General features: G+C 46.2%; 1 protein-coding gene across 2 annotated transcripts; it reads right to left on the bottom strand.

The window, feature by feature from the left end:
- Positions 1-1,999: 1,999 nt before the first annotated feature.
- Positions 2,000-9,274, bottom strand: C5AR2 (complement C5a receptor 2). 2 transcript variants are annotated; one of them, XM_027079998.1, is made up of 2 exons: positions 8,878-9,274; positions 2,000-4,208 (listed from the first exon to the last, which is right to left on the bottom strand). In XM_027079998.1, exons 1-2 carry the CDS (start codon positions 8,878-8,880, stop codon positions 3,180-3,182), a joined length of 1,032 nt encoding a protein of 343 aa, XP_026935799.1. In that variant the 5' UTR covers positions 8,881-9,274; the 3' UTR covers positions 2,000-3,179. The 2 variants fall into 2 exon arrangements, with proteins under 2 accessions (XP_026935799.1, XP_026935800.1); XM_027079999.1 differs by lacking the exon at positions 8,878-9,274 and adding an exon at positions 5,904-6,610.
- Positions 9,275-10,169: the final 895 nt, after the last annotated feature.

Below are 10,169 nucleotides of genomic sequence, written 5' to 3'. Positions count from 1 at the left end.
TACATAATTCTATCAATGTATAATTCACCCTATCAACTCACTAAAGAATAATACAACTCAACTTCCCAGCTTTCTGTCTTAGACGTCCTATGTTTTCCAGCGACGACCACAGGTATTAGATAGTCGTTAAGTGTTTGTTGAATGAATGACTAAATGAACGAGAAAAGTCAGTCCTCTTTGGTCCTAGATGGGCCAGTCATTGCAGCCCTGAGCCTGTTTCCCTATTTATAACACGAGGATAATACCTACTTTTCAAGGTTGTTGGGAAAAATAAATGCAAAAGTATACATAAGGTACATAAACTTTTTTCACTACTGTACATATAGGCACTTCACAAATGTTAGATCTTTCATTTTTATTTTTATATCCTTCCTGTCATTCTCCTCGTACCTTTGGATAACTTTGCAGTTAAGGAGGTACAGCCTTCATTTCTGGAATCAGTTATAGGCACTGAGGATACAGAAATGAACAAAACAAAGGAGCTCATAGTTTGGTGGGGGAGACAGAAACATAGATTAAAATAAATAGACTGTCAAGAAGAACTGCATCCTCTATGGAGAAAAACAAAGCAGGGAAGGGGCAAGGAGTGATGCTCTTTGGCCCAGTGACAGTCAGAGAAGACATCTCCCAGAAAGTAGCATTTGAGCAGAGAGCTGAAAATAGTGGGGCTGCAAGCCATGGGGATCCCTGGGCGGGGACGTTCTAGGTAGAGGAAGCCCCAGAGGCCAAGACTGAGATGACCACAAACTTGGAGGGTTCAAGGGCCAGCAAGCAGGTTTGTGTGACTGGATGAAGGATCAGGGAATAGTAGGGAGAGAGGAAGAGGATAGATCATACACACCAAAGTGAGGACTTTGGCTTCCAATCTGAGTGAGATGGACTCCATGGGCAGAGTTCCATATGACTTAGATTTTAACAGAATCCTCTGGCTCCCATGTGGGGAACAGACTATAGGGAATCAAGATGAGAAAAGGGGACCAGAGAGGAAGCAATAGGTGGCTGGACCAGGACGTTAGCAGAGAAGATGGATATTTTAAGATAGAATCTGCAGGATTGGCTGCCAGATTGGCCATGGAATGTGAGAGAGAGACGGCAAGGATGACCCCAAAGTTCTTGGCCTGAGCTCCTGGAAATACAGAGTTGCCATCAACCGAGATGGGGAAGATGCAGGAGGATGGCCGAGAGAGAAAATCCAGAGTTCCATTGCGAGCATATTGAGTTATTTACTGTACATTGAGTTGGGATGTCAAGTGGGAAGTTGCATGTAACTATCAAACCCTTGGGAAACAGTTTGAACGTAGGCCAATTCTTGTGTCATTATCAAAAGAAGAAGAGGAAGAAATTGACTAACATCTGCTTAAAATGTACAAAAGAGAACTACAATTTTTTTTAAAAAAAGGAAAATGGGAAGAAGTAAACAACAAATATGAAATCAGGAAGAAAATCACAAACTACCAACACTGAGATTGAGTAGCAAACTTGAAACTAGTTCTTGGAAAAACTACTAAGATTTGGTTCTTTGGAAACCTAAGGAACTCGATATATCCATGCTAACAATAAACAAAAACAAAGGAACAAACTTGAGAACAAAAGGGAGAAGTTACAACAAACAAAAAGCAGGATTTTTCTTTTTTTAAATAAATTTATTTATTTATTTTTGGCCGTGTTGGGTCTTCGTGGCTGCACGCACGCTTTTCTCTAGTTGGGGCGAGTGGGGGCTACTCTTCACTGTGGTGCACAGGCTTCTCATTGCGGTGGCTTCTCTTGTTGCAGAGCATGGGCCCTAGGCACACGGGCTTCAGTAGCTGTGGCACACGGACTCAGTAGTTGTGGCTTGTGGGCTCTAGAGCACAGGCTCAGTAGTTGTGGCACACAGGCTTAGTTGCTCCGCGGCATGTGGGATCTTCCCGGACCAGGGCTCAAACCCATGTCTCCTGCACTGGCAGGCAGATTCTTAACCACTGTGCCACCAGGGAAGCCCACGGGATTATTTTGAATGATTAAGGGAGTTCCATGGAAAATTCCACAGAAATACATCTGAAAGCTTTCATGAAATTGATTCTTCTTAACAAAAAATAAGGCTGATGCAATAAGAAAGGAAAATAAATTTCAAAAAACAGAAAAGACTCTTTGTAAATGTATCAAAGAAGAACTCTCCTAAATGGCACCTGGCCTTAATGGATTAACAGCAGAATTTCTCCCAACTTTTCATGAAGTTATATAAATTGTCACAGGACATAATTCATTCTACAAGGCAGTCTTGGTCGTAATAATTCACGCGTGAGAGTTCTGAATAAAATATCAAAAAATAAAATATGTCTTGTTGAGGACTTACTAAGTGTCTCTGTATCAGATAAAGAAAAAAAAAGATAGCAAGAAAGAGATCCCCCCCCACAAAAAAATAAAAATTAAAAAATTAAAATGGGCAGAAAAAGAAAGAAAGAGATCCCCACCAGTGGAGAGCTCACAATCTAGTTGGAAAAAAACAAGGTGTAGACAAATACAGTTTGTCTCTTTTTAAGGCTTGGGATGGGTGGAGGAGAGACAGAAATTAAATTGGCCCAGATGTTGTCCTTAGGAAATTTACAGTTTAGCTGGGAATTTTTGTTCCAGAAACTTGGAGAACAGAACACTACTTCCTCCCTGGGAGGGGAATGAATCAGGGAGAGCTTCCTGGAGGAAGTATTATTTGAACAAGGCAATGAAGGAAAAGTTTGGTGATCAAGAGCATGGGCACTGGAGTCAAGTAAACATGGGGTCAAATCTCAACTCTATAACTTCCTTGCCGTGTGATCTTGGGCAAATGACCTCTTCTCCCTGGGCCTCAGCTTATGAAAAGAGGCATCTCCCCCTTCCTGCCTGGGTGTTGTAAGAATTACCTTAAAGTAGAAACTATGTGTAAAGTGCTATCCTGGAGTAGTGACTCTACATGAAGGTGTTACTGCTATGTGATTTAAAAGATCTGAGCAGGTGAGATGCTAGAGCAGCCCTGTCCCATGGAATTTCCTGCAATGATGGAAATGTCCTATATCTGCACTGCACATGGCAGGGGGCATAATGAATATTTGTTGAATGAATCAAGGGATAAATGACAATATCATTAAGCCCCTGGATCCAGCTATGCCTGAAGCCAGTCTTGTAAAGTGGAAGAGGAGGATACAAACCAATTTCCCTCTAGCTTACACTTCCACCTCTGAGACCAGGTCTCGGCCAGTGGATTTCTTGCTGACCACACTTTCATCATGGCTCTGTGACTCCTTCAGGGCCCAACGACATGATGCTGGCAGAGACTTTCGGAGTTGAGACCGCCCGAAATACAGGAAAAGCATGGGATTGAGACAGCTGTGAGCAAGGGCCAGGCCCACGACCAAGGGTTCAGCCCGCAGGGCCCGGGCCAAGAGCACAGAGTGTGGGGCAGCCAAGGTGAGTACCAGCTCCAGTGTGTGGTAGGGGGACCAGCAGACAAAAAACCCTACCACAACGGCCATGCCCAGTGGCCAGCGGCGTCGGGCAGTACAGCACAGGAGGGCACCATGGCAGCCGGCCACGACCACCAGCGGCCCCAGGAAGCCGAAAATAAACCGGGTGGCGGTCACTGAGTTCTCGGCCACGGTCGAGCCACCATAGTCCACTACACACTCCAGCCGGTGTGGGAAATACTCCTGACGCAGCCGGCGGTAGATGGCTGAGGGCACAGTGAGCAGCAAGGCCAGTGTCCAGGATGCCCCACAGGCTACATGCACCCTGCATGCCCTCCCAGCTGCACCCCACCAGCTGGGCCCGAAGGCCAGCAGGCAAAGGTCAGCGCTTAGAGTGGCCAGGAGGAGGACGCTGGCGTACATGGACAGCAGGATGACGGCGGGCAGGGCCCGGCAGCCCACGGCCCCATACAGCCAACGGCCCCCGTGGGCGACGGACACCGCTAGGATGGGGAGAGACAAGCAGCAGAGTAGGTCCGCCACGGCCAGGTGGAGGAACCAGGTGGCACCGACCCTCTGGCGGGCCTCTTTCCAGGTCACCCAGGCCACCATGGCATTGCCTGGCAACCCCACCAGGAAGACGGCAGCATACAGCAGGAGTGGGGCCACGTGGAGGGGTTCGATGGAGACGCAGGTGTCATCAACACAGTCCACAGGGAGATCTGGAATCTCGCCGTAATCCCCATACTCGTAGCCGAGAGAAGAGTTCTCCATCCAAACCCCAGACACCTGGACAGGCGAGAAATGGCATGAAACCTCAGAGATAAGAACTCTCAGGCCCTTGGAATCCCAGATGCTAGGATCCTAGCATCTCGATCCTGGATCCTAGATCCTTGGAATTCCAAGATGCTCATGGGCTGGGACTTGGGCTGGGGTCCCAGCCCATGAGCATCTTGGAAACCAGAATAGAACAACCTTAGAACTCCAGCGCGTTAGAATCTTGGAATTCTAAAATATTCCAGTGTTCGAACCCCAACTTCTTAGCATCAGCTTATTAGCATCTTGGAATTCTAGAATATCAGCTTACTAGCATCTTGGAATTCTAAAATATTACAACATTCTGTATCTACTGACCAGTGCAGTAACCGTCAGCCACGTGTGGCTACCGAGTATTGAAGTGGCAGCCCGTGTGACTGAGAAACTGAATTTTCAACCTTATTTAATTTTAATCTATTTAAATAGCTACATGTGGCTAGTGGCTACCTTATTGGACAGTGAAGTTCTAGAGCATCAAAATGGTAGAACACTAGCCCGTTAGTAACCTGGAATTCTAGAATCTAAACTATTGGAATCTGAATATCCATCAGGATGGGAAAAGGTTAATATATCTTCACAGCAAAAGTGTTTGTCTTGGTTCTTCTTCATCTGGATTTTCGAATCTTGATGCAACAAAAATGTACCTCTGAAGCAATGTTGTCATCTTTGTTCTTTTTAATGTAAACTAGATCATTTTAAAACATGCAGATGGCAAAGCGTACACATCTGCAGGTACACCCACTGAGTTGCACCCCAACACATCTGTGTCACTGGCACCCAGAGGGGGGAACAGAACATTTCTAGAATCCTGCTAGAGCAATTTTTAAAAGTAATGACTGTGTTAGGAAAACAAGAGGAATAAAATTTTGACATTTCTATAATTCATTTATTCATTCATCCAGCCATCCTTCCAGCACAGTTGCTGGTCCAGGCACTAGAAGCACAGCGGGGGCCAAGACAGACAAAAACCTCTCTCCCTTTGGAGCTGACATCTTGGTGGGAGGAGTCAGACAGTCCAGGAATAAATAAGCAAAATACACAGTATTTTAGAAGGTGATCAGTGCTACGGCAAAAAGAAAAAAAAAAGTCACACAGGGAATTTTTAATTTCCTATGTTGGAATTTTAAATGAGGGGTCAGGGAGGGCCTCTCTGAGAAGGTGATATTTGAGCAAAGCCATAAAAGAGGTGAGGGAGGGAGCTGTGTGGGGATCTGGGGGAAGAGAGTTCCAGGCAGAGGGAACAGCCAGTGCAAAAGCCCTGAGGTGGGCACATGATGGTCATGCTCGAGGAAGAGCAAGGGCACCAGTGTGGAGTAGATGGGAGGTAAAAACAGAGATATCAGCGGCCACATAGGTATTGTAAGTTCTGTATCTTTTATTCTGCGTGAGATGGGAGCCATGGGAGGGTGCTGGGCAGAGAAGTGACATTGTCTATCATAGGAATGATAATCATAACTATTACTACTGTTATTATTATTATTATTATTATTGTTATTATTACTATAAGCCACCATCTATTGAGACTTTGTGTTATGTGCCAGGCCTTGCTCCAAGCCCCTTTAAATGTTATATCGTTTAGTCCTTATTACAAACCTCTAATTTTCCTACCATTGCTATACCCATTCTGCAGATGAGAAAACTGAGGCACAGAGAAATTAAGGAACTTACCGAGGATGACTCAGCTAAGCAAGTAACAGACCTGAGTTTCAAGCTGTGTTAGTCCCACTCTGGAGCTCTGGGCCCTAGAACATCACCATCCAAAAATCTGAGGTTTGGGAGAGTCGGAAGGCAGGACAGCCAGTGACCCTAAGCAGAACTGGGCTCTGTGACTCTGGGTGAGCAGTTTCGGTTGGCTTTCTCTCTCGAGATTTCCTCATCTGAGAAGTGAGTTACGGAGGTGAGCCTACCTCACCAGTTTGGGGAGGCCTTGAAGAGTTAATATGTATAAAGTACGTAGCACAGAGTAAGGACTTGGTAGATGGTAGACCGGTCCATGTGATGTCCCCATGATGTCATAGTAACCTGACCCTGCAGCTCTCTGCTGATTCTTTGGGGCTGACTTGCGCTGCCCAGAGTGCCAGCTGGAGTTGATGCAACAGGAAGGGCAGAGAGGAAGTTGGGGCACTCCTCCCTGCCAAGCAGATGATAAGGGGCCAAGTCATTGTGTGTTTGTGTGTGTGTGTGTGTGTTTGGAATTTGGCACTCCGCTTTCATATTATTTTCATCACTAAAGTAAAACGTGTGCAGGTTTTAAAAATTCAAACCCTCATCAGCTGTGTGGCCTTGGGCAAGCCACTGAACCTCTCTGTGCCTCAGCTTCCTCATTTGCAAAATGAGAATAATATACTCACCTTGGAGGGTGTTACGAGAATTCAAGTTAAAAGGCGTGAAGAGCTGAGCACGGCGCCCAGTCCATTGTGAGCATTAGACATGTGTTAGCCACCGGTACAGAGACACACACACCCTCTCCCTCCACCCTGAGACCCCGCCCTTTCCAGCTCTATCCGGTTCAAATCTGAGTTTTTTGTGTGTAAGCACCTCAGTCGGGGAAAGTTCAACACCCCCTGTGCCGTCTCTTAATCTTTTCAATTTAATGTCTTAGATCTGTTTCCCTATCCAGACACCCCGACTCCTTTCTTCACAGTAACTTCAAAATCAATCCACGGGCTGGGCGTTTTGTGCTTATTAACTAGCCTTAGACTAAAGGACATTTAAGTATCATCATGGGTAGCATTATTATCTTCTTCTTATTTTATACACCAAATAAATTATATTTCTATATGTACGTCTATAGATAAAACACTTACCATGATTATTATTTTATAAGCATTCAAATAATAGATGACATTTATCAAGCTTCTATCATGTACCAGGCATTCCCCTTAGAACAACCCTATAAGGTAAGTACAATTATTATGCTCATTTTCCAGAGCGTCACCTGTTCCCTGCTTCGGGCTCTGCTGTGTCCCCGGCACCTGGAGTAGCATGTGGCACACAGCAGGTGCTTAGTTGATATTTATTTGTTGAGTAAAAGAATGAAGAGGGAGAATCTGAAAAGAATATATATATATGTATGTATAACTGACTCACTTTGCTGTACACTTGAAACTAAAACGACATTGTAAGTTAACTACATTTCAACAGAAAAAAGAAGGAAAGGGAGGGAGGGAGGGAGGAAGGAAGGAAGAAAGGAAGAAAAAACGAGTTAGCTTTGCCTTTAATGGAAGAAGCTAAAAAATACCATCATTTTATTTTTATTTTTAACGCAGTATGTAATGATGTATGTATTAACATGAAAATACATTCACGAAATACTATTTTGTGAGAAAAGTACGTAACTAAACTTCTAATATTTTTAAACAATGCATTCATTTTACAGCCAGAAAATTAACAATAAAGATATTGTCATTAGGGGCTTCCCTGGTGGCACAGTGGTTGAGAGTTCGCCTGCCGATGCAGGTGACACGGGTTCGTGCCCCGGTCCGGGAAGATCCCACATGCCACGGAGCGGCTGGGCCCGTGGGCCATGGCCGCTGAGCCTGCGCGTCCGGAGCCTGTGCTCCGCAACGGGAGAGGCCACAACAGTGAGAGGCCCGCGTACCGCAAAAAAAAAAAAAAAAAAAAAAGAATGAAGAGGGAGACTGAGGCACAGAGAAGCAAAGGGGTCACTTAGATTTCTTTCAGTTCCTTGCGATCACAAGGGCCCTTGTGCATGCTCTTAGCACACGTGTGTTTGTGTATCAGCCAGTCTGGCTGGAACTTCTGCCCTGGAAAACCGTGGGGAGCATCTACTAAAGCCAAATATATGAAAACTTTCCCCTTCCCAGAGAAGCATGCATATGCTCACCAAAAAACATGCACCAAAATGTTCCCAGTGACCCAAGATGGGACACCATCCAAATATTCACTCACAGGAAAATGAATAAACATATCGCGGAATATTCTATAACAGCGAGAATGAACAAACCACACGCGAGAATGCGGATGGACTTCACAAATATGATGTTGAGGACAGAAAGGCAAACGCACAGGAGAATTTACTGAATGATCCCTTTCTCCTCAAGTTCAAAAATGGGCAAAAGAATTCGATGGGGATGGGGAGTGAGGGCAGGCGGAGGGAACTCTGGGGCTGGGCTCGGGCTATTTTTAACCGGGATGCTGGTTCCCTGGGTGTCCTCAGCTTGTGGAGATACGCAGAACTGCTCAAGTCTCATGTGCATACTTTTCTGTGTGTGTGTTCTATGTGAAAATGAAGTTAAAGGATCTTTCTTAAGAAGGGGAATCGCTGAGTCAAAGGGCATGTTTGGTGGATTCCCCAGAAGCTGCAGGTTTGGGAAGGGCTGTTTTCCTACACACCTGAGTGTGGCCATGGACGGGACCATTTGACAAAGGCTTTTCCTGTTGTACTGCCCAAGTAAATTCCAAGAGTCTGGGATTCTGGTGTGGATTCCAGTGTGATGGCAATAAGATTCCACTCCTGAAATTCTAGTTCTGATTCCCAGATTCTAAAATAATGAGTCTAAAAGGCCAGGATTAAAAATGAATAAATGAAAAAAATTTTTTAAATAAAAATAAAAGGCCAGGATTGAGAAATGACCCCCGCATACGCCATCATTCCCTCCCTCCTTCCCTCCATCCTTACCATCTCTTGAGGAATGGTCCCCAGTTTGGCCAAACACCACTTGGGAGCACGATCCAGGCCCACAGCAGGACCTGGGAAGTCTGCAGTCTCTCCCCCGAGTCTGGCAGTAAGTGGATTCCTGCAAGCTGGTCCCGTTTGCCAGGGCTCCTAGGGGACTCCACTGGGCACCGTCACCTCACAGGTCCCAGCCAATTCTCTTAAGCAACAAAAAACAGGAATGGCCTTTTTCTACTCCCAGGGTGTGTTTGTCCTGGATTCTTCCCATGACTCACACATCCCAAAATTACTGGGCAGCAGGCAAGACTGGAGCGGGCTCGGGTGGGTGGAGGGTTGACCCAGTGTCAACAACAACAATCTCAATGTCACCAGCTTCCTGGAAGCCAGATCTACAATGTGGTGTGACCTTCAAGGCCTGGGGGTCTTGGCCTAGACTCACTGTCCCTCCAGGGCCCTCTGAGGTCTTCCTCACCAAGTCCCCACTGTCTGCTACCCCCATCCCCGCCCCAGACTCCAACTGTGCACCCAGCCCCTCCCTTCTGCCCTCTGCAGAGCCCTGAAGACAGATCAATATTCCTCCCACCTCACATGTTCTGAGAGAGACAGCTCAGAGTCACAGCCTCCACCAAAAGGCCAAGCGTGCCCAGCACAGGGCCTAAGGCTTCAGAGGCAGACAAAACACAAACAAGTCCTATCCATTCTGTGGAGCCTCTGTTTTCCCTCTTTAAAATGGGAAGATTTGGGGAATTCTCTGGTGGTCCAGTGGTTAGGACTCTGCGCTTTCACTGCTGAGGGCATGGGTTCGATCCCGGGTCAGGGAACTAAGATCCTGCAAGCTGCGCGGTGCGGCCAAAAATTTTTTAAATAATAATAATAAATAAAATGTGAAGATTTTGAGCATAGTGGTTCCTAACCTCCTTCCAAGCATAGCACGGAGGCTGAGAACATGGATTTGAGAGCCACAGAGATAAGATACATATTCCAGGTTTCCCACTGGTGAGTTTCTGGGCCTCAACCCTTCTGAGCCTCAACTTCCTCATCTGTGAAATGGACGTTTTAGCTTACGGGCATTAAATGGATAGAGATTTAAAATACACACAACAGGGCTTCCCTGGTGGCGCAGTGGTTAAGAATCCGCCTGCCAATGCAGGGGACGCGGGTTCGAGCCCTGGTCCGGAAGATCCCACATGCTGCAGAGTAACTAAGCCCATGCGCCACAACTACTGAGCCTGTGTGCCACAACTACTGAAGCCCACTCGCCTGGAGCCCGTGCTCCACAACAAGAGAAGCCACCG

Source organism: Aethalodelphis obliquidens, unplaced genomic scaffold, assembly GCF_003676395.1.
Source record: "Aethalodelphis obliquidens isolate GAN/ISIS:26980383/991018 unplaced genomic scaffold, ASM367639v1 scaffold43, whole genome shotgun sequence".
Lineage (NCBI taxonomy): Eukaryota > Metazoa > Chordata > Mammalia > Artiodactyla > Delphinidae > Aethalodelphis > Aethalodelphis obliquidens.
This window is presented reverse-complemented; position numbering and strand designations above follow the sequence as displayed.